We start from the raw sequence: 27432 nt of genomic DNA, 5'->3' as shown, positions 1-27432 counted from the left end.
ATGGCTTTGTCCAGAAGAACATCCGGAAGGTCTCCTGGAAGGTCTCCCAGTCTAATTAGCATATTACCTTTTATTAGTATAGAGGCTGGTGCACAGGTGGGGGCTGGCTGGTTTGCCCTGAAGGGTGCCCCTAATCGGGTTGGGGGTTCCCTTGGGGCAAGGGGCCTGTGGTGGTTTGCAGGCCAGCCACACCCCCATGGGCTGAGGGTCCCCACTGGGGTGGCATGGCCAGCTTGCGTGAGGTGCTGAGGGCTGTTTTCAGGCTGGCCATACCCCCTTCAGGGTGGGGGTCCCTGCTAGGGTGCCTGGCCAGCCTAGATGAGAGGATGATGGCTGTTTGTAGGCTGGCCACAGCCCCTTCAGGGTGGGGGTCCCCACTGGGGTGCCTGGCCAGCCTGGATGAGGGGCTGATGGCTGTTTGCAGGCTGGCCAAGCCACCCAGTGAGGACCCTCACCCCATGGGGGTGTGGCGAGCCTGGGTGAGGGGCTGAGGGCCAGTTTTCAGGCTGGCTATGCCCCCCTAGGGACTCAGGCCCCCAGCCCCTCCTTGAGCAGAGGCCAGGGCTGGCGGGAAGCTTGGCTTCCTCCGTCGCAGGAGCAACCCAAGCCACCTTCTCGCTCCAGTTCCTGACGGCCGCCATCTTCAGTCGTCTTCAGTCTTCGCTCTGCTTGCATAAGCAAATTAACCACCATCTTTGTTGAGTTAATTTGCATACTCATCTGATTGGCTGGTGGGCGTAGTGGAATGACACCAATCTGCATGTTTCTCTTTTATTAGTGTAGATGCTTATAAATTATAAGTAAGAGTTTTCTCTTTGTACTTGCTCAAAGGAAGAAAAACAATTTCAAACATTAAAAAATGGGATTGCAGTGACAAAATGAACCATCTATATTTTTATACCAAGTCATCTCAGGTAATCAATCTTTATGCTGAAATACTTACTAATTCTACTTCTTTAAAATGCTAGTCCATATGAAAAAGGTGAAGATGGCAGACACTTAAACCTTCCATTTATAAAGTGTATTACATTTCATAAAGTTCTTTCTCTTTTATGAGTGCCATATTCTTGCCTCGAATAATGAAGCATTTCAAGTCAAAGATCAAGAAGCAGAAACAGAATAGTAAAAATCAAGCAGCTTTCAAACAGCAGTATTAGTGTCAGATTAACCAAATGCTGACTGTTTCCAAATACATATGTTTGTGCTCTGAGGCATATTTTTTAGCATATGTTTGAAATCAGGTAAGCCTGGTGTCCTTAAATGCAAAGGCTGGAAATCAGTGTTCTTTGAAAACCAGAGGATGTTTTGGAGGAAGCATTGTGTTCTACTGCTCACCTCATTCCTGATTCAGATCCAAATAAGAATCCCCAAAATATGAAATTCTGATCTTCTACCACCCAAAAGGCTGATTGCCAACATTCTTAATTATACAAAATTCCTGAATAAATATGTCTTTTGATTTGAACTCCAACATAGTGTATCAGGACACCCTGTGGAAGCCCACAGCAGCAGGAAACTGAGTCTGGCTCACAGCAGGGCTGTCTGAGGAGCTCAGCACTGAGGCTCTGGAGCCATCACTGCTTCCAGGCTTGGAGAAGTTCACCCAAACCATCAGTGACATTAGTCCAAATATCACTCCAAAGGGCAGTGAACTCTCCTGAAAAATAGATTTTAGACACAAGGGTTTCCAACCAGGACCCCCAGCTCCCCAAAAGACCAGAAACCATGACAGTCAGATCTACAGGACCAAGCATGTCAACTCAACTGTTGGCATGATGTTCACAAGTCCGCAATAAAAACAATTCATGTTGCCTCCAGTTATGGACTGAATAGTGTTCCCCAAATTCATATGTTGGAGTCCTAACCCCCAGTGCATCAGAATGTGACTGTATTTGGAGACAGGGTCTTTAAAGGATAATTAGGTTAAAATGGGATCATTGGAGAGGATGCTAATCCAATATGTCCTTATCTCTCCTTCTGAGAAGAGATTAGGACAGAGACATAGAGGGAAGATGATGTGAAGACACAGGGAGAAAATGACCCTCTACAAGCCAAGGAGAGAGGCCTCAGAGAAATCAAACTGGTTAACCCCTTAATCTCAGACTTCCAGCCTTCAGAACCATGAGAAAATAAATTTCTGTTGTTTAAGCCACTCAGACTATGGTACTTATGGGAGCCTGAGCAAATTAACACACACACACACACACACACACACACACACCCTTATAAAGGGGAATGTTCTATCGCTGTGCCCCTTGACTAAAATTACAACTTGAATATAACTTTTCTGTTATCTGCATGTGATATTCAAATTATAATATTAATAGGCATACACAAAAGCAAACAAAATATAATCAAAGTCTCCACTTTTATTCATTTTCCCCCTCTTTCTTTTTTACCTTGTGGTAAAACTTTAAGGTAATTCCTTCTGACATTCAGTTCTCGTAGAGATTTCAATTGACCTATCTGCTGGGGCAAGGCTGTGATCTCGTTGCAGCTGACATCCTGTATAGAAAGCAAAGAGAGAAATAATAAATGCCTTTTTCCAGGAAATCAAGCACTTCATGCGCAATCTCGTTAAAGAATTTAAATGTGAGGACAACTACACAGGGAGACTTTCATATTGGTCTCTAGGTTCCTAGCCAAGTAAGGCTGAGCACAGAGGAGAAATGGAAAGTTCAACAATTTAAACAATCTCTAAGAAAAGAAAAAGGAAAAAGAAGGATGTTGGTAGCCTCCAGCAACTACTCTGCCAGCCTCTTGGCCTGCCACTTTCACATGCTTCAATCTTATTTCATTCTCACTTGAAACTCATGAGGCAATATTACTAGCCTAATGCTTACAAAACAGAAAAATGAAGCTCAGAAAAGTTGTCATTTGTCTAAGTCTTGCAAGTGCCAGAGCTAACACTTGGAAAGAATGACCAGCCCCACTGTTCAGCCCCTCTCCCATAAAACCTCTAAGTAACACCTTACCAAATGCTCACATTTTACAGAGAAAAACTATAAATATCAATGCATTGTTCAGATACACTATTTATTTTAAATGGAATTATCACTAGAGGGCTGGAAACCTTGGACCTGAACACCTTTACCTACATTTTACAAACAAGTCTGTGGGGTGTGTAGATTGTGTCTTCTTTGCTTTGGAAGATTAATATTCTATTAATTATTGATTTGAAACAGCTCTTGATACATGCAAAATGGAGGCATGACATTTCAAATCTTATATATTGTTATTATTTTTCTTAATCCTACCCTTCCTCTTGTCTCCGGTAGCTCTGCCCTGCTCTCCACCCCTCATCCCAGGTACTCCTTTAGTCGAGACCAGCGATTTCAACAGGTGCCACAAAAATCTTTTAAACATGCAATTCCTGACTATGTAGTCAGAGGCATTGACCTCTTTTCCCTTAGACTTTCAAATAATAATAATTATAATAATAATAACAATAATAATAATGGACAAGAGCCAACACAACAAGAGCTGTCCAGTGTGAATTAATCAAAATCATACCTTTTTCTTTTTTCAGATCAGCAAAAAATATATTTCTTGGTGTGTCACAGAATTTTACTAAATAGTTTATGTGTGCACCATGGCATGAAAAAGGTTGAAAATCGGTGCTTTTCTCAGCTAAACACTATAATGGTCTCCAGGTTGGTTTCCATGTTTAATTCTCCTCCCTAGATCCATCCTTCCCAGAGTGAAAATTTACACAGTATAAATATCATTGTCATTCACTAGCTTAAACATTTGCAAAAGCTCCTCAGGGACTACAGGACAAAGTTCCAAACTCTGCAGCAAGGCCCAGCTCTAGGATGCAGGTCTGTATTTCTCCAACACCATCTCTCTGAATGCCCTCCCTTGCATCCTATACTGGGTTATTGCTGCTTATAGCTCCCAGTGTGTGCCAAGTTGTTGCACAGCCCCAAAACTTGTTCAGGCTTTTCCCATGTCTGGAATTTCATTCATAAGTATTGTCTTCTTGTCCCATCTACTCATTTTTCAAGGCTTAATTCAACCCTCGCCTCCACGCTGAAACCTTTTTGAGACTTCCACCACCTCTCCTGCTCCAACATAACACCCAGGGAGAACTGACCACTTTTCCTTTGTAGTCATACAGATAGTCTGTTACTGTATTTATCTGCTCAAATGTTTCTCTTCTCCTGAAAGTCTGTGAGCTCCTAGATCAGTTGTTCTCAACCTGTGGGTCGCGACCCCTTTGGGGGTCGAACGACCCTTTCACAGGGGTCGCCTAAGGCCATTGGAAAATGCATATTTGTAATTAGAAATAAATATTTCACAATATATAATTACATATTGTTTTTGTGATTAATCACTATGTTTTAATTATGTTCAATTTGTAACAATGAAAATACATCCTGCATATCAGATATTTACATTACAATTCATAACAGTAGCAAAATTACAGTTATGAAGTAGCAATGAAAATAATTTTATGGTTGGAGGTCACCACAACATGAGGAACTGTATTAAAGGGTCGTGGCACTAGGAAGGTTGAGAACCACTGTCCTAGATGGAAGAGACCATGTCTTATTCACTCCATCCTTTTGGTGCCAAGCAAAATGCCAGGTATAAGGTAAGGAATCAATAAATGTTGCATAAAATTCTAAGTCTATTGCTGTTGACACTCAAATACTGCAGTTTACTCTGTCTCACTTATGGGACACAGGATGCTCCAACACACATGCCAAATGTCTTGCACCTCCATGGTATCACAGAACCACAGATATATTTGGGCTATGAATGATCCCAATGAGATCAAGTCTTTAAGTATCCCACATAACTGCTGAACCTGCAAAAAAACCCTCTTTCACTCTCCCTTTTAGAGCAGCAAAGCCTCATTTCGAAATTGGTTTCACATTCATTCAGATAAGATGAACCATCTCCCTGAAACCCTGGGCTCCAAGTAAAAGCAGGGCCATACAGAACACAGCGGACTGCCGCTCTCTATCCTCCCCTCATCTAAACATCCTCGGGTGACCTGCTAATCTGTCAAGGTCATGAAGATACTAAATGAATATCACTTGATGAAGAGGAATAATATCACTCCTGATAAAGGAAGTGAACTGTAATCTATAAAGGCTGATGGCACACGTGTAATCAGCCTGGATGCTGTCTACCTGGAGGTAGCGTGTGATGAGCTAAGAACACTAGGTATTCAAGGGCATCACTCCCCTAAGCTTGCTGTTGGTGCATCACTCCTGCCCCAGAAAAGTCACACAGAATTTTATGAAAAATATCTCTAGTGTTTAAAAAAAAACCCACAAAACCGCAAGCACATCTGCAGAGACAAAAAGTGTCAGTAATTTCAGAATTAGGAGGTCCAGAGATCTGTCCAATCACTCTTGGTCCCTCAATGAGTCAGTAAATTACTTTGTCTTTCTGAATATACTTCTATGTATGAGAAGTGAAAAGTGAAATGTCTGCTTTCCCAATTCCTATGGCATTTGATCAGTCAGAGAAGTCAACAACCAAATCTTTCACAGAAAGCCTTATCTTTCTTTGTCTTAACCAAGTTACAAATAAGCAAAAGATACCATCCCATTCTACTTTTAAAAAGCCCTCACACAAATGGTACACAGGTAAGCCCTAGATATCTATGAAATTAAATCATTCTATTGGACTCATAAAGTCACACTGGTGATGTTTTGGGGAAGGGGTGTTGTGGGGGAAGAACTAGTGGGAATTATTTTCCATCTCTAGAGAGAATTTATGTAGTTGACAACTAAAATAAATTTTTATAAGTCTGTGAGAGAAAGACAGCATGAGAAAGACCCTTTTGTAATTCAGGGAAATTAGATTTTCAATGTGAAACTGACAATTTAAAGAAGATTCAAGCTCATAATTTTTAAAAATGCCTTTCTCTTGAGAGATAGAAAGAGAGAAGAGGGAAGCAAAAAGATATAGGCAGCATTTTCACAGCATAAAATCTCATCAGATTATTATCCCATTTTTTGTTTGTACTATAGTCATTTTGCATTTTGTTCATTACCCTCTAGTTAGCCAGAATTTAGGATATCCTGTTTCTCTAAATATAAAGTAAATTTTCCAACATATATTTCTAACATAATGACTTTATCAAAGAAGATCAACTCCCCTCAGCTATTAAATACTTATTTATCAGTAGGGAAAATGATAACCAATATACCTTTTCTTTTTTAAAGAACTTCACATGATAAAAGCGAGTTTTACCTTCTGACTTATAGAACTGGATATCTGTACACAATTAGAAACACAAAGTCCAATTGTCCACTCACATTTTAAAGGGTATTTGGTGAAGAACAAATTATTTTAATAATACTTTTTATTGCTGTCAGTTACTTTCTGTCCTACCAAGAGAATACAGAAAAAATGCCCAGGCTGATCTAGCATATAAGTGAGATAAAGACTTTTCACTGTAGTATAGCAAATATTGTTGAAAACTCTATTCAACTTGCCAAATTTAAGAAGTTATAAATTCCATCAAAAAAATTGAAACCCATGCCCTAGCTGGTTTGGCTCACTGGATGGAGCGTCAGCCTGGGGGGACTAAAGGGTCCCAGGTTCGATTCCGGTCAAGGGCATGTACCTTGGTTGCAGGCACATCCCCAGTGGGAGGTGTACAGGAGGCAGCTGATCGATGCTTCTCTCTCATCGATGTTTCTAACTCTCTATCCCTCTCCCTTCCTCTCTGTAAAAAATCAATAAAATATATTAAAAAAAAAATCGAAACCCTTAGGTAATTATGTCTTGATTAGCTGGGGAATGAGGAGGAGAAAGGAAAAGATAATAGATGCTTGGGGATAAGATATTTCCATTTAGAAAATGTAAAAGCAATATTCCTAGAATGGCCTGGTTCTCTAAAACATGTCTGTCCATAATTGGCCCAAGATAAGATAGGGTTGTGATTTTGTTTTTTTGTTTGTTTTTTAGTTTGTTAAAGAAAAGAAGATTTAAGAAAATAAATTAAAAAAAGAAAAACACTAACGGCTCACACTTCTGAAGTTAATTAGAATTTACCAAGCTATGAATTCCAGATTCAGTGGCTTCTTAGAATAGTCAAATGAATTCCTTCTGAATTATCTACTAGCTCTAAGCTATGTCTTAGAGAAAGGAAATTATTTCAAGCTTCAGTGATATCAAATTACCATATATTTAGTGTCACAATATTACAAATATACAGGTAGACCAAAAAATGAACCATAAACATAGAATACATATTTACTAATTATATTCTTTTTAACGGGAATAAATCTAATTATTAAATACTCGAATTTAGTTTTTTTATGGACCAGCCAGTTCAATTTTGTCATTTGGATTAAAAAAAAAAAGAGAAGTTTACCTATGACTTAAACTTACATTGCACTGGTTTAATCAACATGCTTTTAAGTAACCACATTCATCAGAGCCTTTCTAGGCAATAAAGGAAGTCTCTGGAAGTGTTAAATACATGTTGAAGATTAACACACTTTTGCTGATAGGTGCTAGTTGCTAGCTTCCCTTTAGAATGCAAAAATGACAAGGATTTAAAGTGTCAGAGTGAATTCCGATATTATTAATAGGCAATGCTCACTTTCAGATAATAATATCGGGAAAAAACTAGACGTGTTTCGAAGGTGTGACCTTTAATGAAAACCAGCATAAATACTGTGTCAAGATGATCTCTGTTTGAGAAGAGTTCTAGTGAGACCAGGTCACACTGTGGATTTGCATGTGGCATTTCCATGAGCTACATGCTCTGACTCACAGGTTTTAAAACTTAGTGTGGTTATATTATTGCTATAGTCATATGTTTGTAATAAATCTAGCTCTTTTTTTTTTAATTGAAGGAAACACAAATATCTGACAGGAATTGTAAGCTATTACCATTCGCCTCCCATCATGTGACCATGCCTTTTTCACTGTGTAACTTCAGTAAATGTCTTAACCTCTCTGTGCCTATGTAAAAAGAAGAGGTGAGATTAAATAATTCTAATTTCCTTCCAACATCAGGAAAACTCATTTACCACATCAGAAATAATGAGCTGACAGCCCTGGACTATGTGGCTCAGTTGGTTGGGCGTCATCCCGTGCACGAAGAGGTCACCAGTTTGATTCCTGGTTAGGGCACATGCTGGGTTGTGGGCTCGATCCCTGGTTGATGCTTCACTTTTGCATCGATGTTTCTCTCCCTCTCCCTTCCTCTCTCTTTAAAAAAGAAAAATCAATACGATATAGGTGTTGTTTTTTTAAGAAAAATAATGAGCAGACTTTGAAAGACAGATACCTAACTGACTCAGGAGTAATGTCAATTTTGATTTCTTAGCAATCAAAAACCTCAATGCCTGCAGTCAGAACTTTTTTTTAAGAAAAATCATTATGTTCATTTAAACTCCACACTTTTTCAAGCAACTGCTAGTATGATAGATGTATTATTTCTCAAGACTTACTAAATGTTTATTTCCAGTATAAAACTCTACTTCATACTGTTCCACACACCCACAAACACAGGCCCCACCCCACTGTTCTTCATAAGAAAGGCAGAAATTGAAGCAACAGAAGGAATTTTGAATAAGCCATGGGTTTCCAAATATCCCACAGAAACGAGATGTGAGAAGACACCTCCAGACTACAAATGGATAAAAGATCATGGCAGACACATGAATTTACATCTCCACTACCTAACTCAGAGGTTGAAATGCTACCTATAAAAATAATGAAGAAGATTTTCCTCAGAAGCTGCTTAGTAAGTCCTTGGATTCAAACTCTCCACACAACCAACATTTTATGAAAAGAGAATAAAAAATAGAATCTCTGGTCAGGACCAGGAAATACACCTTTTAATCAGTTATTACTTGAGCCAGGCCCTGCGAGTTTTTGGATGTAAAAGCAGGTTTCTGAATCCAAGATACTGAGTTCTCATAAATGAAAGCAAGAGCTGGAAGACACAATTTTCACACACTGCATGATTTGGAAAAGCAGAGAGCTGAGAAAGCTCAAACTAGAAATAGACCATCTCTTGACCCCAGCATGTCAGCAAGCACAGAGAACCAATGAGAAAACTCCTAAACCTTTGGCAAATGCCCTTTAGTATTCTCCAATTTATTGTGTTCTGTCTTCATAGCTGTCTGTTAATTATAACATACTAGAGGCCTGGAGCATGGGATTCATGCACTGGTGGGGGCAGGGCCTGTGGGGATCGGCCCGCTGTGGGACCACCGCTTATCCTGGTCAGCAGAGCGGGGTTCCCACTGTGAGAGCGCACTGTCCACCAGGGGGCAGCTCCTGCATTAAGCGTCTGCCCCCTGGTGGTCAGTGTGCATCATTGTGACTGGTCAACCGGTCGTTCTGGTCTTTCTGCTGTTTGGTCACTGGGCTTTTATTATATAGAACTAGGGCCCCAGTGCACAAATTCATGCACCTTGAAAGGAACTGTGGGCCGCGAGGCTGTGGTGGGCATGTCTCTGTCCATCCTCCACGCCCCCATCTGGTCCCTCCTGCCACAGTCCCTGGTCCCATCTGCTAGCAGCCCTGCTCCCGCTGACACCGCTCCCACACATTGATGGTGCTGGCCCCACTTGCACCCTCTGATGGCGTGGAGTAACTGGGGCTGGTGCCAGCAGTGGGTGCGAGTGGCAGCAGCTGCCCCGATCGCCCCTCAGGAGCAGGGAGAGGTGGAGAAGCCCTCAGGGGCAATTGGGGCCAGCAGCCGCTGTTCACACTTGCTGATAGTGCAGAGGGATTGGGACCGACGCCAGGCGCCAACAGCGGGTGTGAGAGGGGCTGGCACTGGCAGCAGGTGTGAGTGCCCGGCAGGACCGCAGTGTGTGGGAGCAAAGAATTTTCAGTAACCACCAGAGGCTCGCCCTCATGACAGTGACCGGCACCCCGTCTTGGTCTGGCACCCCCACTCCCCTGCTCCACCATCCCACCTCAGCCTATGGCCGCCACATTCCATGCTCTGCCGCCTGCTGCCAACGCCCACCATGTTCTGCACATTTCCCCTGGTGGCCAGCACACATCACAGCAACTGGTTGTTCAGTTGTTCTGCTGTTCAGTCTATTTGCATATTAGGGTTTTATATATATACACTAGAGGCCCGGTGCACAAAAATTTGTGCACTCGGTGGGGAGAGGGGGTCCCTCAGTCCGGCCTGTGCCCTCTCGCAGTCAGGGACCCCTCGGGAGATAATGACCTGCTGGCTTAGGCCTGCTCCCGGGTGGCAGAGGGCAGGCCCAACCCCTAGGTGCAGCCCCTGGTCGGGCTCAGAGCAGGGCCGATTGGGGAGTTGGGGCACCACCCCCTGTCATGCACAGAGCAGGGCAGATCGGGAGGTTGCGATGCCACACTCAGTCACGCTCAGGGTAGGGCCAATTGGGGGGTTGGGGCGCCATCCCCTGTCACACTCAAGGCAGGGCCGATGGGGAGGTTGCGGCTCCACCCCGTCACACACAGAGCAGGGCCAATCAGGAGGTTGGGGCGCTGCCCCCTGTCACTCACAGAGCAGGGCCCATCAGGGGGGTTGGGGCTCTGTACCCTGTCACGCACAGAGCAGGGTCAATCAGGGGGTTAGGGAGCTCCCCCCTGTCACGCACAGAGCAGGACCCATCAGGGGGTTGAGGAGCTCCCCCGTCACTCACAGAGTAGGGCTGATAGGGGAGTTGGGGCACCGCCCCCTGTCACACACAGAGCAGGGCGGATCAGGGGGTTGGGGTGCCACACCCTGTCACACTCAGGGCAGGGCCGATGGGAAGGTTATGGCTCTACCCCGTCACACACAGAACAGGGCCCATGTGGGGGGGGGGGTTGGGGCGCTGTACCCTGTCACACACAGCCGCAGGGTGATGAGGGGTTTGGGGAGCTCCCCCCTATCAGGCACAGAGCAGGGCTGATCAGGGGGTTGGGGCGCCTTCCCCTGTCACGAACAGAGCAGGGCGGATAGGGAGGTTGTGGCCCCGACCCCTGTCACACACAGAGCCGCAGGGCGATCAGGGGGTTTGGGCGCTGCCCCCTGTCACACTGATCCTGGTGCCAGGAGGCCTTGCGACTCCGCTGATCCCAGTGCTAGGAGGCATAATACCCTTTTACTATATAGAATAGAGGCCTGTTGCATAGGTGAGGGCCGGCTGGATCAGGGTGGGGGTCCTGCTTGGGTGCCTGGCCAGCCTGGGTGAGGGGATGATGGCTGTTTGCAGCTGGTCACACCCTCTTCTGGGTGGGGGTCCCACTGGGGTGCCTGGCCAGTCTGGGTGAGGGGCTGAGGGCTGTTTTCAGGCTGGCGGATGACTGAAGCTCCCAACCACTCCTTTCTTTCTTTTTTTTCTTTTTATTCTGGGCCAGCTTTAGCTCTGAGGCTTGGCTCCAGCTCTGAGTCCTTGGCTGCTGAAAGCAGGTATCACCTCCAGCTCTGAGATCCCAGCTGGCTGAAAGCAGGTTTCTGGAGTTTGTTTAGATTCTATATTTGTAACAATGTTTCAAACTGCAAGCTCAGAGCCCAGCAGCGGTAGGCGGGGAGCTTCCTCCGTCACTGAAGCAAGCAAGCCTCATGTTCCCCGCCATCTTGGCTGGCAGTTAATTTGCATATCGCCCTGATTAGCCAATGGGAAGGTTAGCGGAGGTACGGCTAATTACCATGTTTCTCTTTTATTAGATAGGATGGCATTCAATAAGTATGTCTTACCAAATATTTACCATACCTTATTCTTCAGGCATGATTTGACAGCAAGAGAACCATGTTTCCAATATGTTAACAAGGTTTCAATGAGTAAAGTGAGGTTTAGTCAATACAAGAGAAGTCTGCTGCCCCTCTTTCCTCGCTGTGGCTCTTTGGTGAGAAAACCTTCAGACAGACACTGCCTGCCCATTTGTACCACACCCTATTTTTTGTAACATTTCTCTGATTCACTCTCAGCTGTTCATGACCTACCACAACTTTGATGGGAAAATCAGTCCAAGCTGAATCCAGGAATGCCAAAGAAAGAAATCATGGCCCTTTCTCCATGACAGGCTTCCGTACAATCTAGATGAGGCACAATGAACACAGCTGTGGAAAGGGTGTGGACTTTCATCAGACAAACCTGGTTTTCACCTCAGCTCCACTACGTTGTAGCTCCACAGCCTTAGGTAAGTAATTTGGAAACTCAAACTTGCCTGTAGAACGTAGATATAATCACTATGTTGCTGGATTATTGTGAAGATTAGATGAAGTAACACATCACGCACTTAGCAGAGTGCCTGGCATACAGTAGGTGCTTAGTAATCTCTTCCCATCATAGGAAGCACACATAGATGGTCAGATATTTTTTCCAACCCCAATTTCTCTCAAAAATTAGAAAGGACAACTCCCTTCTTGTAGATGGCTATAGTGCTTTTGTGTTTGTTTTTTAAGCAAATGATTCTAGAATGTTCCACAAATACTCGGAAGAAAAAAAGAGTTTACAACTCAATTTAGGAGACTCTGAGTCTAATGTGAAAATTTTAAAATGATTTCCTTCAAAATACTTAAACAATGCTGAGCCCATAAACCGAGAGATTTTTTCAGCACGGTGGTGGCTTAAGGTACTCTAAGTGCTTGGGGAGCTCCCATATTTTTTTGTAAATTGGTTACTATGTAGCACAAAACAGAAGCCACCCACATAACCCTAGACTTACTTTAGGCTCTCCTGGGAATTTTCTTCTAGTTGATAGCTAAAAAACATCTGATTACCTACAGTAATACTACTATTTTAAGCAAAAAGATTACAGATAAGAAGGAACGAGAACTAAATTTTTTTTTAGTCTGTGACCTTTAGCAAGGCTAGTTACCCTTTGTGGTTAAATAATGGCAACTTATTGAATTTTTACCAACTTCACAAAGAAATGCTTTTTTTTTTTTTTTTTTTTTTTTTTTTTTTTTTTTACAAAGATCTAGCTTGCTTACACACAGAGTAGAAAAAACACAGGCTGCCCTTCCAGTAGGGTAGTCACCACATGTGGCTACTGGGCATGAGAATGTGGCCAGTCCCATCCATGCTGTGCTGCAAGTGTAAACACACACTGGACTGCAAAGACTTAATACAAACAAAGAATACAAAACACCTCATTAATGTTACATTGTACACATGTGACATTATATCTTGGCTATCTTGGGTTAAAATATATTATTAGAGTTTGTTTGCTTATATATTTTTTTAAATGTAGTTACTAGTACATTTAAAATTATTGGTACATCTGCTGAGGCAGCCGATCGATGTTTCTTTCTCATTGATGTTTCTATCTCTCTCCCCTCATTTCTCTCTAAAAATCAATAAAAACACATTTTATAAATAAATAAAACAAAATTGCATCTGCTGCTTGCTGGGTGAGGGTGTTTCAACTGAAGTTCTAAGTTGACTACACCAGGGTGATGCTCTATACATCTCCCTGCCTCAGTTTCATCATTTGTAAAATGTCAACACCTTGGATTAGATGTCTTTTAAAACCTCTATGGCTCTAGCATTCCAGAACTCCAGGGTTCAATAGTTGTTGCTGGTAGAGAAAATTCACGAGGACTGGTTGATGACTGCTGTAACTAAGAGGCAGGGCAGCCTACGTTAGGGCTGGCTCCAGACAAGGTGCCTAAGAAAAGCTCAGGGTGTCTCTTCCACCCAACCAGCAGCCTGTGTGTCTCAAGGCTGCAGACGGTGCTGTTGTACTTCCTCTGCCAGCCCCGCAAACTGACGGAAAGCCCTGCTCTGACCTGGGTGGCTCCAGGGCTCAGCACTTGTGCCACCTATTAACAGAGCTGTCCGTACTTCTAGGCACAGCTGATGGCTGGCTCGCTGTGGGCTGAAGCACAGGGTGCAGTGGGACTGAAACATTCTGGTTGCCAAAAGGGTCCAGAACGCTGACTTCATCAGTCAGGAGCCAAAAAGTAGCAAACAACAACAATTTGTATATTATATTTATCAGGCTCCTGAAAGAAGCATTAAAAAGACAACATATAACTATCAGTTTCATCCAAAGCATTATTCTATATTTGTTTGTTTTCTGTTAAAATGGCACCTTCTGAATTAACCTGGACTGAGAGATAGAGTCCCCCCAACCCAGTAAAGTACTTGGGAGTCTGCACCAAGCCACCTTCATGGCCCACGTTCCACCATTTGACAGCAGCATGCAGCAAACATTTTTCGGTGTCTATCATGTGCCAGGCACCAGATACAACAGCAATATACGCCCCTTGTCCTTAAGCAGTTTTCAAGGTGTGGAGAATACCAAGTAAGATGACAAATGTGACTCTGTGAAAATTGGATGGTAAGTTTTGGGAGCTTGTCTTAAAAGCACCTAGCTCAGGACGTGGGAAGGCATTTTGGAGAAAGTGAGATTTAAGTGAGGTCTAAAAACTGACCAAACGAGGAAGAGGAAGAAACAGTCCATGCTCTATAGGACAGAACTGAAAATGAACGAGGTGCATCACCAGAAGACTGCAATTTAGAGGGTGAAGGGACTAAGGGCAAGAGATGAACCTGAGCGGGAAGCAGGGGCCAGACCAAGGTGGGCCTTGGATACCCTGCGAAGGAGCTGATAATGGTGGCCTAAACCTGCGGCAGTCGTCCCATTCTACCTCGTCTCGGGAGGATTAAACTGCTTCCTACTGCCCAAGCATGCCCTGTAGTACCATACTGTCCTGTCTTTGCACAAGTCATCCCTCCTTCTTGAAGGCCTTCCTGTCTCTGCCTTCTTATTTTCATCTCAGAAATCCCACATGGATTTCTGGCCCCAAAGAAATTAACTGGAGTTGGCACACAAAAGAAAAGTGATTGGTCATCAATCTTCTAGACTGGCATCTACTTGCAGGAAGGCACCGTGTCCTTTCCATGGTTGGAATCACAATATTTCACTCTGTTTGATACGTGGAGTAATGTAAGGAACCTCCCAAAGGTCTCTTCCCTTAAAACCTTTCCCAGCCCCAAGACTAATCAATCATTCCCTACCCTGTAAGCACACTTCTTGTAATAGACTTTGGGGTGAGAGGATCCAACTTAATAACCAACTTCTTTCAGAACTGCCCCCGTTGGTTGCAGCTGAGCAGTCAGGTTAGGGCAATGTGATCATGTGCCTTGGGTATTGCTGACTGAGTCAGGAGAGGACATGAGACTCAGATCTTGCCTCTCACTTAGAAACCAGGGCTGAGACCTGCTAGTAGGTCCCTGCTAAGTGCTTTGGCTGGAAGGACATTTACTAGTACACTTGGAATCTGTGAGCTAGGCAACTTCTCTATTGTATGCAGAAGTAGAGAAAGTCATAAAAGTAAACCATGGCCACAGTTCTGGACAACTTTCCAGTGTCTTGTTCTAGTCATTTCATGATCCCTGATCAAATGTCCTGATACTGAGTGATGGGAAGACCTCTGCATCTCTATAACCAATCCCAGCTCTTAGTCTGAGGAAGCTGGAATGGGTTTCAGAGTCTGCTATCACATAAGTCCTGTTTTAAGTAGCTCTGATGCCTTGATACAGCATTTGATACACTCATTTCTATACTAAAGTCAAAGTGGATACACACGTGACACGGGTGCTGTCACTTTCCCAGCCAATTCTCGAAGCAGACATGACTAAGTGATCACAGCACTCTATCGGGCCTCACAAGCCATCACAACAGGATTCCAGGTGGCCCCAAAGAAATTAACTGAGTTGGCACACAAAAGAAAAGTTATTGGTCATCAATGTTCTAGACTGGCATCTACTTGCAAGAAGGTACCGTGTCCTTTCCATGGTTGGAATCACAATATTTTGCTCTGTGTTTGACACAAGGTCAGTGTGAAATAATGCTTGCTTGGAGGCTAAATTGTGACTATTGTTTTAACCTGATTGCTCATTCTTGCTTCTGCCTTCACCCATTTTAGCTCAATGGAAGTCTAGAAAGGATTCATTCTTTCACACTCTAAGAAACAAGGTAAGTAATTAAATAGGTACAGAAAGAGCTGAAATACAGTAGTGCACCTCACCCTCAGGTACACACTTACAAACCCATCTCTGCCCGTCTGTGTCTTGTTCTTCTTTTTTATCCCTGGGGATAGGGTCACATTTTAAAGTTACATTGATTTAGGGCAGCAGTCACCAACCAGTGGTCCGCGGAGGTTGGAAAGGTTGGCGACCACTGCTCTAGAGCATGGTTGCTCAAATCCTTACAGAATCAGGGCACGCTGTTATTTCTGTCTTGTGACTTATATATATACATTCAGAAAGTGGGGCCTATTAACCTATTTGTAGATTAGTTTTTGTTTACCCATAATTTATCACAAACTTATTTTCATTGTGAAAAAAATGATCTAACTACCACATGATAACCTGTAAACTTCAGGAGCTGTAAAACATGTAAACTTAAGGAAGTGTGAACTACAGAAAATCTGTAACTTTCAGAAAGTATGTTTGTTACAACAAAGCCAAGGTTACTCCTCTCCCTTCTTAATGTCTTTATCAATAACATAGAGGCACAGGTGTGGTCCCTAGGCCTGGCCAGCAATCGAAGCACAAGCGTCTGGCATGGAAGGGCAGGTCCCAGCTGACCTCTGGGCCTTAAGCAGCACCTGGGCCGCCGGGCACCCCCTCCACCTGAGTCACAGCACCCGAGTCCCCACGCAGAGATGAAGTAAGCGTGCCACAGACTGGGGTGCAATATGGGCCTCTGGGCCGCCCAGCAGCGCTGCACGGAAGCCGGGCAGGCAGCGTGCTCTCTCCTGACTGGCCTTGCAGACTGGCTCCTGCGCGTACTCACCGGAAGCCTGACTGGCCCTGTGGTCCTGGAGGCTGCAGCCCGGCTCACCTGGAAGATGCCACACGGGTGCGAGACAGGCTTCTCGCAGGTGCCCAGCACCTAAAGTGTGTGGGGGGGGTGCTTCCTTGCACATGATCCCTGGCATCCCAGGGGAGGGTAGCAGGGGGAGTGAGAGAGAGCTCAGAGGACACTCCCCATTCTCACCGCACCTCCGGTGTCATCCCTGCCTCCAGGTAGCCAGCAAGAGGTTGCAGCACATTGCAGACACCTGCCATGTTGTGCGCTGCCCCCTGGTAGTCATAGCGAGAGGTTGAACTCTGGGTTGAATGACTGCCAGAGGGGACAATTTGCATATTAAGCTTTTATTATATAGGATAGGCTCAGTTCCTCTCTGTCCAACCATAGCAAGTTTTTCTGACCACTTCAGCTAACTATGATTAGTAAGCAAGCACCATAAAAATCAGTACATACCAACTCCATTAACTGTTTGAGCTGACCAATCTCTTCTGGCAGCGATCCAAGTTTGTTGTTACTTGCAATTAAGACTTTGAGAGGCAGACCACACAGGCAGGCGGGCAGGGTGGACAGCTGATTTCGACTGAAAAGACAATACAAGGGCACATGTGAACATACAGGACACTCCATACCATTTGTGAATCTTTTTCACAAGCAAGGAGAAAAAGAGTGAGCTGAAAAGACACTTAACAAATATGAAAATCCAATAAAGTTTCTGTATATGTAATAACTCCAAACTCCTATGTATAAGACAAGAAAATATATTTTACAAAAAGAGAGGCATAGCTGTTCTGAGGTAAGCACAAGGAACCCCTGCAGAAGCTGAGTCCATGGCCAGCCAGGGGACAGGTGGGCAACATGCCCTGCATCACCAATAGCAACAGGAAGCAGGTGCCAACTGTCATCTTCCTGACAATGTGATCAGGAAATCCTGAGAGTACCAAAGGCATTGTCTCACCTATTTTAGTAATAATGGAGAGATCATTTTCCTGAAACTCACAAAACCACCAGCCAATTTCCAACGTTTTGACTCACTGTGGCTGTTTGCTTAGGTATGTGCAAGAGAGCTACTTAAAAAAAACATTATTGCTGAGTTTTCTGAGAGGTGGGAAAATATTGAAGAAATTAAGTCTAAGAATCATCCACACATATATGGCAGTGACTTATTTTATCTCCTCCCTCACAAGCGGCCCCTTTCCTGGTATCAAGTAAGGAGACAGATGGTTTTCAGCTTCCCTTTCTTTTCTGGCCATGCTACTGATGAAGTCAACAACCAGACAGTAAACATAAAACTCTCTTGTATGTCATGGATTGCACCTACTTAGAACTTCTGTGTGTAAAGCTTCAGAGGCTGTGGTACTGTATGCATGTATTTATGGGTGCATATAACATCGGTGTGTGCAAGGGCATGAGACAGACAGATGGACTGCAAACACATAGATTGTTACCAGTGGTCATTTGGGGGGGAGGAGGTACAATGAGTGGAGTTTATTTTCCTTACTACATTTTGCTGAATTTTCCAAAATGACTACAAAGTGCTTTTATAATTAGGAAACATATCCTATATAATAAAAGTCTAATATGCAAATCGACTGAATGGCGGAAAGTCTGGTTGCTATGACGTGCACTGGCCACCACGGGGAAGATGCTCAATGCAGGAGCTGCCCCAAGGCCGCAGGCCCCAAGGCAGCCAAGGTGGGTGTGAGCAGGACCCGCCCCCAACTGCCCCAGCAGTCGCCCCACAGATCAGCCCTGATTGTCAGCCAGGCCTAGGGACCTTACCCATACACAAATTTCATGCACCAGGCCTCTAATATCATAAAAAACTAAACTTCATCTGGATACTGGTTATATGGATGCTTCTTTTGTGAAAATTCATTAAGATGTACATTTATGATCTGGGCATTTTTCTGTATGTGTAAAGGTTTTACTCTGTCATTCCCCCATACCATATGAGAGTGGAGGGATCTGGTTAGCCAAAGGGTATCTCTAGCTACTGGGCTCATAAAAAACAGGTGTTCTCTTGAAAGAACCTTCCAAATATGGGTACTCTGTTGTAACCACCCTGACACCTCTCCTGCTCCTGGTCTCCAATGCCCAAGTAATGAGGTTTTAGCAAGAAAAGATACGGCCGCATCTTCTCACTACTGCCCAGGCCCAAAGAGAAAGCTATTCCCAGAGAGGAGCATAAGAATGAGAGGACTTTCTCTATGAGGGTCCAGCAGAGGAGAGGAGATTGAGAGCCCTATGGGGGTGGGGGTGGGTGTTCCTGGCACTAGAAGGACCAGCTAGCTCTTCACTCCCTCCTGTTAGGATGGCAGGCGAGAATAAGGGTGATGGGCTTACCCTGGCCCTCTCTCCTGATCTCTGGGGATAGTGGTAGGAGAATCTAGGACTACTAGCCTGTCTGTCCTCTCAAACCCCTCCTGCACCCTGTCACATCCACAGAAGCCTTCTGGATAGAGAAGGAGAAGCCCTGCTTCCTGGTGCCTGCTGGGAGAGCTTTCTTCAAAGACACTACCTCCTGAAAAGAGAACTCAATTTATCAAAAGGTGGCAAGTAAATAATTTGGGATTTAATTCGTGGTTATAAAATATTCATTAATATGTAATTTCATAAAGTGAGGATTGGTAAATTAAAATGTTAATAAGACAATTCTATTATTTGAGCTATACTAAGCTTCCTTTTCAAGAGATAATATTGAGAACAAAGATAATTATGCTCAAAATTTCTACATTCCTATTTTCCACAGAATCAACGATTACAGTTGAAATCTTTCCTTTTTTTTCTTATCTTGGAAACTCAGATTTAAACTATTCCCAGTCTCACTTAATGCAGGCACCTAATCATATTAACAGATTTTGAATTGGAGAGGCATTTATCTTACTATTTAAGTAATGCAATGAAGGCTCTGTTTATTCAGAAGCATGAGTATTTGAAATAGCCTGAAATTCTTCCAGGGTGTGTACTAATTGAAAATAAAATAAAATTTAAGCTTGTGAAAGCATTTAGTTTCTTTGATAGGAAAGAGTGCTATTTTTGCTAAAAGCTGCTGATGAGATAGGTATTTATTTATGCCCCACATATTCCTGTATTTAATCACTAGTAGACCAATAACATGCCAAGTCTGGTGATAATACAACATGCCACAGACCTGGGGCACATTTCTTCTACTTCATCTATCTGTTCCCTCAGCCTCTACCTCACATATTTTATCACAGGATGTTCCAGTATGACTTTTAGTTTCCCCAATTGAAAAAGGAAATACACATGCACACAAAATCCCATTAGCTCTCCAGCAGGTATTTATAAAGGAGAGGAGAAATTGTTCCCTTTAATCCTCTACCCACATCAGCAGCCTGAGCTTTTTGAAACCACTCATCTGGCATTTTTTCTCAAGCAAATAAGTGCCTCAGGCTGAAATCCACTACCCTCCCCTCCCACTAGTCTCCTGGGGGCCTGAGCCCTATAAATACCCCTTTGAAGAAAGAATGTGTAAAAATAAGGCCATTTAGTGTCTGATAAAGTAACATTTACCTTCAAATCTAGCCTGTGAGCCATATCTGAAAACAAAATAAAAAATTAACTCACTCATTACAAAAGAGTAAATTAGTGGGGGAAAAGGGCCACTCACTCAGTAGTAGAAATCATAGATCCAGTCATGGTGGCCAGAAACTTCCTGCCATCAAAGAGCCAAGCTCACCCAGCATCCCATCAGGCTCCCTGCCCATCAGCATAGAGGATAGCACAGGGAGCAATGAGGAGAGGAAGGCAGGCAGTGGGCTTTTACCACAGTTACTGTTAATGCTTGTCTTCTATCTTTCTCAGTTTAATGACTCTCCATTAGATTTGTCTCTGTCCTAATTCCAAGATGGAACAAGGCAGCTCAACATAGTATGAACAATTTTTTTTTTAATATAGTTTATTGATTTTTTTACAGAGAGGAAGGCAGAGAGATAGAGAGCCAGAAACATCGATGAGAGAGAAACATCGATCAGCTGCCTCCTGCACATCCCCCACCGGGGACGCGCCCGCAACCCAGGTACATGCCCTTGACCGGAATTGAACCCGGGACCCTCCAGTCCACAGGCCGACGCTCTATCCACTGAGCCAAACCAGCTTTGGCAACAATTTTGATAGCCTAAATTTCTCTTGGTTTCAAGTATCACTTAATCTAATTCTTAAATTAAGAAATTCACAAGCTAGGTCATTTATTTGTGGTTTTACTTTTACAGAGTCTTATTTTAGTGTATTTTGACTATGGCACTTATTAATATAGCACATATTATTAATGTTTTCAAACTTAGTATTTGACAATTTATTATCGGTTTATTAGGGAATTATTTCCTTTAAAGTATGTGATGATGAAGGCATGCTATATTGTTACATGTGACTTTATTATCAGGGCATCATATGTATTTTTTCTTCTACTGGACTATAAGAGTGAGCAAAAGTAGGTTAATAATAATAAATACAATCTACACTAATAAAAGAGAAACATGCAAATTGGTGTCACTCCGCTACCCTTCCCATTGGCTAATCAGGGCGGTATGCAAATTAACTGCCAGGCAAGGTGGTGGCCGGCAGCCAGGCAGCTTGAAGCGAACATGAGGCTTGCTTGCTTCAGTGACGGAGGAATCCAACGTTCCCCTCCTGCCGCTGCGGGCCTCTGAGCTTGCAGTTTGAAACATTGTTACAATTACAGAAGCTAAACAAAACCCCAGAAACCTGCTTTCAGCCAGCAGGGATCTCAGAGCTGGAGTTGAAACAGTGTTTAGATTATAGAACCCAAACAAATCAGATACCTGCTTTCAGCAGCTGAGGTCTAAGAGCTGGAGCCAAGCCTCAGAGCTAAAGCTGGCCCAGAATAAAAAAAATAAAAAAAAGGAGCGGTTGGGAGCTTCAGTCACCCGCCAGCCTGAAAACAGCCCTCAGCCCCTCACCCAGATTGGCCAGGCACCCCAGTAGGGACCCCCACCCTGAAGGGTGTGTGAGCAGCTGCAAACAGCCATCATCCCCTCATCCAAGCTGGCCAGGCACCCCAGTGGGGACCCCCATCCTGATCCAGGACACCCTTCAGGGCAAACCAGCTGGCCCCCACCCATGCACCAGGCCTCTATCCTATATAGTAAAAGGGCAATATGCCTCCCAGCACTGGGATCAGCGGAGCCGAGAGGCCTCACGGCACCGGGATCAGCGTGACAGGGGGCAGCGCCCAAACCCCCTGATCAGCCCTGCTCTGTGCCTGATAGGGGAGAGCTCCCCAACCCCCTGACTGGCCCTGCTCTGTGCGTGACGGGGGGGGCGCCGCAACCTCCCCATCGACCCTGCCTTGAGTGTGACAGGGGGCGGTGCCCCAACCCCCCAATCAGCCCTACCCTGATCGTGACTGAGGGTGGCATTGCAACCTCCCAATCTGCCCTGCTCTGTGCATGATGGGGCGGCGCCCCAACTCCCCAGTCGGCCCTGCTCTGAGCCCGACCAGGGGATGCACCTAGGGATTGGGCCTGCCCTCTGCCACCTGGGAGCAGGCCTAAGCCAGCAGGTCGTTATCTCCCGAGGGGTCCCAGACTGCGAGAGGGCACAGGCCGGGCTGAGGGACCCCCCTCTCCCCCCGGAGTGCACAAATTTTTGTGCACCGGGCCTCTAGTCACTAATAATAAATAATTAATTATACAAAAATAAACTCACACTAAATCCATATATAAAGATTAAATCAAGCCCAACCATTAATGTTGCCAACTATTAGGGAGGTAACCAAAAGAGCATATGTGTGCTTAGCTAGGTTTTAGTGGTTTTTATTTCCTAATTGCTAAAATTTCAGTCACTTTTAGAATATGGTTTCATATTTCACTTATTGAAAACATATCAATTAAAAATAAAGATCATTATTCTAAGGCATACTGAGGAGAACCAGGCTATACACTTTCAGGCCAAAACAAACCTTATAACTATTTCCAGTGTGGAGAACCAACATCCTAAATAATAAAAACCTAATATGCAAATTGACCAAACAGTGAAATGACAGGTCAGCGGGAGGCGGAGCCAGCAAGCAGGCGGTGCCAGGCCAGCCAAGGTGGGTGCCAGCGGGCAGAGGGAGGGGGCGGTGATTGGGGGATGGCGCCATCCCCCCAATCGGCCTGCTGGTGGCCTCCTGCAGAGGGAGGCCACTGGTGGCAGTGGCGGGGTGATGGGGGTTGGGGCCGGCCAGTTGACAGTTGGCTTGGTCCCCCAATCAGCCCGCCAGTCACCTCCCACAAAGGGAGGCCAGACATCCCCTAAGGGCTCCTGGACTGCAAGAGGGCACAGGCCGAGCTGAGGGACCCTTCCCCCACATCTCCGCCCCCGAGTGCATGAATTTTTGTGCACCAGGCCTCTAGTTACAACCACATAGGTAACTTTTTTATCCATCATCTCTAATTTCAGGATCCCACCAGTTCTCAAGGAAACCATGCATATCTAAGGTTCACCACCTCCATTTACAATTTGGTTTCCAAAGAGAAACAAGTAATGATGAATAGATCACAATTCTATTAAGAAAATGTCACAGCATACATCTGAAGGGACACAGAAAAAGTAGGCCAGATTTCCTGGTTGACACCCTGGGCAGCTCACCCTATATTAGTCTCAGCCAGGGAGGGGAAGGAACAAGTATGTGGTACTTACTGTTATTGTTTGCTTAAATAGCATTAATTGTCTGTGCATGGCACGGGACCTATAGTCAAAAGCAATTATTACTGTAGCCAAGTAAGTTTCCTTTTTCACAGGACCCCTCACCTAATTGTGTTTTCATGTTCTTTTTGCATGCCCTATTCACCATTCGTTAAAGGCAGAGTAACTTTTCTGTTTTGTATATGACACTTGACTGTTAATTGTCTTCATGCACATACAACAGTGAACCATATCCATAGAGAACCATTTCCTTTTCTTGCTTGGTCTATTCTAGAAAACCCAGCCAGGCAACATGTCTCACCCTTGTTTCCCCTAATGACTACTGGTTGCCTTTGCATCGCCAGCCTTCTCCCTTCATTCCCACCACCATCATATGTCTGAGACAATCACCAACAACAAGAACATTGCTTTATGTTGCCTGGTCATGTTTTGGTCAATTTTAATTTCATAAATAGAAAAGCTATGAATATAATTTTAATCATGTTTTACATGAAATTATTAATCTCAAGTGAGATTATGTATATGCATAAAATCTGGGAGTCTATGTTTAAATTTAACTTTGAAAGCAGTTATGCTACCTACAACTTGAGTATGACAATCATTTGCAAATGTAAAATGTTTCAAAACTAGAACACAGTATTGAATTTTGAACCAGTTCTTAAACACTATACCAACCCATTCCACACAGACATACAGGCCATGTTTTGAGAAGGCAGAGTCAACTTTAGAAAAGGAAACTGAAAGAAAAGCAAGAAGCACAAAGTGAGTGTCTAAAGCACCTCAGAACTCATGCAAATTGTTGCAACGGGTATTTCCCTGTGCAGTTCCACTGTGCATACCTGCACCATATTTGGCTACTGAAACTGAACTGGTTTCCCACAGTAACAGCCTATCAGTCTCCTCTTGAGTATAAACAAGCCCTTTCTTAAAATATTCCATTTCTATACCCCTAACGGTCAGCAATCACTACTACCAATGTCTGTTTGAAATTACATTTCAAAGTGTGATTATTGAAAACTCGCCCCTTCTCAGTTATTCCTTCTCTTTTTTTCTAAAAGTTTTTCTAATTCCTAAAGGACAAGGCTCTAAAAACTATTACTCTTAATTTCCTCTATAACATGTATTATGTTCTTCATTCTAAAAAGAAGTTAAATATTCAAAGAGAACTCAATATCCGATACTAGCAAGAATTTGCCAAACCCCTTCTAAAGCAACAATGTAGATTTTTGGATTTTAAGTATTAAGACTGTAGAGGCTTGAGTCTTACGTCCCGAAAAATACCAGTGTGCAAAACATAGTTGCTGGCACATAGAAAAACCATCACTACTAGTAAATGGCTAGGAAAGATGTTTAGCACTGAAGATAATTCCCCCACTTCCTGGAACCATGTTTCACATAGAATAGACTCTAATTTGCTTTGCCAGGAAGTTACACCTTCCTTACCTGCCTTTTCCTCCAAGCCACTCCACCAAAGCCATGAAATTATATTTTTTGCTTTAACATTTCATTTTTCACAAAAAAGGAAAGGGATATTGATACTGATTTAAATCAGAACAGGCCACTCAGATCAGCATGTACCCATGGACAATGAATTAATGAAAAAAATGTAATAAAAATTAAGATGCCTAAACATTATTATTCATCTATTTCTAAGAATTTTTGAATGTGTAATATAGACTGACATGTACTAATATAAGTCTACGTATATCCTCTTATTTCTACTTATCCTTCCAAAGAAATGAGCTTTCATAATGCTTCTATCATGTAATTTAACAGCCACTGATAACTCAGTTCCACTTAACTGCTCTAATACTTATACAAACCAGTAGCATATCCCCTTTACTGACAATATTATAAAATCCACTTACTGCCCTAGCCAGTTTGGCTTGGTGGATAGAGCATCGACCTGTGGACTGAAGGGTCCTGGGTTCGATTTTGGTTGGTTCTCAACCTTCTGGCTCTTTAAATAGAGTTCCTCAGGTTGTGACCCAACTGTAAAATTATTTTCGTTGCTACTTCATAACTGTAATGTTGCTACTGTTATGGATCGTAATGTAAATATCTGATATGCAGGATGGTCTTAGGCGACCCCTGTGAAAAGGTCGTTTGACCGCCAAAGGGGTCACGACCCACAGGTTGAGAACCACTGTTAAGGGCACATGCCCAGGTTGTGGGCTTGATCCCCGGTAGGGGGCGTGCAAGAGGCAGCCAATCAATGATTCTCTCTCATCATTGAAGTTTCTATCTCTCTCTCTCCCTTTTCCTCTCTGAAATCAAAAAAAATATGTTTTAAAAATCCACTTACTTTACTCAAATACCAGACCTTTGCCACTGCTTTTCTTAGCCCAGATTGTAATTCGTATGACATGCCACAAAACTTGATTCAACAAATTCAACAAACAATTCTTGGGTAGTTATTACAAACTAGTGGCCCAGTGCATGGATTCGTGAACACTGAAAGGAAATTAATTAGAAGAAATATTTTAATATCACTATTCGCCCTTTCTCTATAATAAAAGTGTCAGAGATGAAAGAAAATTAGTAAAATATATATTAAAATAATATATAAATTAATTAATAAACAATAACATAATATAACAACAACATAGGCATGACATAAAAACCAAAAAAATGACATGAAAACAATAGTGATAAAAGTAATGACTGATAAATTGATTAAACTTATTCTAATATCTCTCTGTATACTACATTAAGAGCAAAAACACTTTCAAAGGGCTTGACTAATTTTCCTTGTGATGAAATATTTACAACTTTAACTTTAACGTCACATGCTCTTCGAACTCGAGAGAAAGCAACATATAACTAACTGACCATGTCCAAAAACGGGTTGAGGTAGGAATATTCCTACTCTGTCTAGAGTTTGTCCTTGTGACTTATTAATAGTCTTTGCAAATGCTGGCATCACGGGAAACTGTCTTTGAATTAATTTAAATGGGAGGCCAGTGTCAGATGGGGACAAATCAATTTTTGGAATCAGAACAACCTCTCCTTCCACAGATCTTGCTAATACTTCAGCTTTGATTATGTTAGGTCATAATCTTTTGATAATAAATCTGGTACCATTACAAAGACCCCACTTACTATTAAGATTTCTCAGTAGCATGATGATTGCACCTACTTTCAATTTTAATTTATGACACGGCATTCCCAAACAAGTAATACTATTAAGAAATTAGATGGGAAAATTTTCCTTTTCGGCATCATCTGTTGAATTGATGGAATCATCACTCAAAGTGTGAAAATCTTAAGGTATGAAAAATTTCCATCGAAAATATCCAAGATTTCTTCATTTAATTTATGAACATGTTCATTTTTAGGACAAAGAATCGCACATTTAGATATATTTTTAATATTATCTATAGATATACTATTTCCAAAGGTAACTTCATAAAAGATCCGTTAAGTCATTTCAAGGGTGATTTCAATAATATCCATTCCGAGAGCTTTATATGTATCGCACATGAGCAAGTCAACATTTATTTTTAAATTTCCAGTGCATCATATGTACCAGCCGGTTGGTCAGACGGTTGGACGGATGGATGGTCAGCCACTTAGCCTTTTATATTTATAGACTAGAGGCCTGGTGCACAAAAATTTGTGCACTCAGTGGGGAGGGGGTCCCTCAGCCCGGCCTGTGCCCTCTCGCAGTCTGGGACCCCTCGGGAGATAATGACCTGCTGACTTAGGCCTGCTCCCGCGTGGCAGAGGGCAGGCCCAATCCCTAGGTGCAGCCCCTGGTCGGGCTCAGAGCAGGGCTGATTGGGGAGTTGGGGCGCCGCCCCCTGTCATGCACAGAGCAGGGCGAATCAGGAGGTTGCGATGCCACCCTCAGTCACGCTCAGGGTAGGGCCGATTGGGGGGTGGGGCACCGCCCCCTGTCACACTCAAGGCAGGGTCGATGGGGAGGTTGCGGCGCCACCCCCTGTCATGCACAGAGCAGGGCCCATCATGGGGGTTGGGGCTCCGTACCCTGTCATGCACAGAGCAGGGCCCATCGGGAGTTGGGGAGCT

General features: G+C 43.5%; 1 protein-coding gene across 7 annotated transcripts in view; it reads right to left on the bottom strand.

The window, feature by feature from the left end:
• Nucleotides 1–27432, bottom strand: part of LRCH1 (leucine rich repeats and calponin homology domain containing 1) — a 259657-nt gene that overhangs the window by 82007 nt on the left and 150218 nt on the right. For all 7 annotated transcript variants that reach the window (XR_004966388.1, XM_036301739.1, XM_036301742.1 and 4 more), the window contains exons 3-4: nucleotides 17185–17311; nucleotides 2400–2505 (exon numbers count right to left, since the gene is read on the bottom strand). Coding sequence is in view for 6 of the 7 variants with exons in the window: in XM_036301739.1 (XP_036157632.1) it covers nucleotides 2400–2505; nucleotides 17185–17311 (233 nt within the window). In the remaining variant the exon portion in view is untranslated. The remainder of the gene's footprint in view (nucleotides 1–2399; nucleotides 2506–17184; nucleotides 17312–27432) is intronic.

This window comes from Myotis myotis, unplaced genomic scaffold, assembly GCF_014108235.1.
Source record: "Myotis myotis isolate mMyoMyo1 unplaced genomic scaffold, mMyoMyo1.p scaffold_m19_p_3, whole genome shotgun sequence".
Taxonomy (NCBI): domain Eukaryota; kingdom Metazoa; phylum Chordata; class Mammalia; order Chiroptera; family Vespertilionidae; genus Myotis; species Myotis myotis.
Note: the sequence above shows the minus strand (reverse complement) of the source record. Positions and strands in the feature narration are given on the sequence as shown.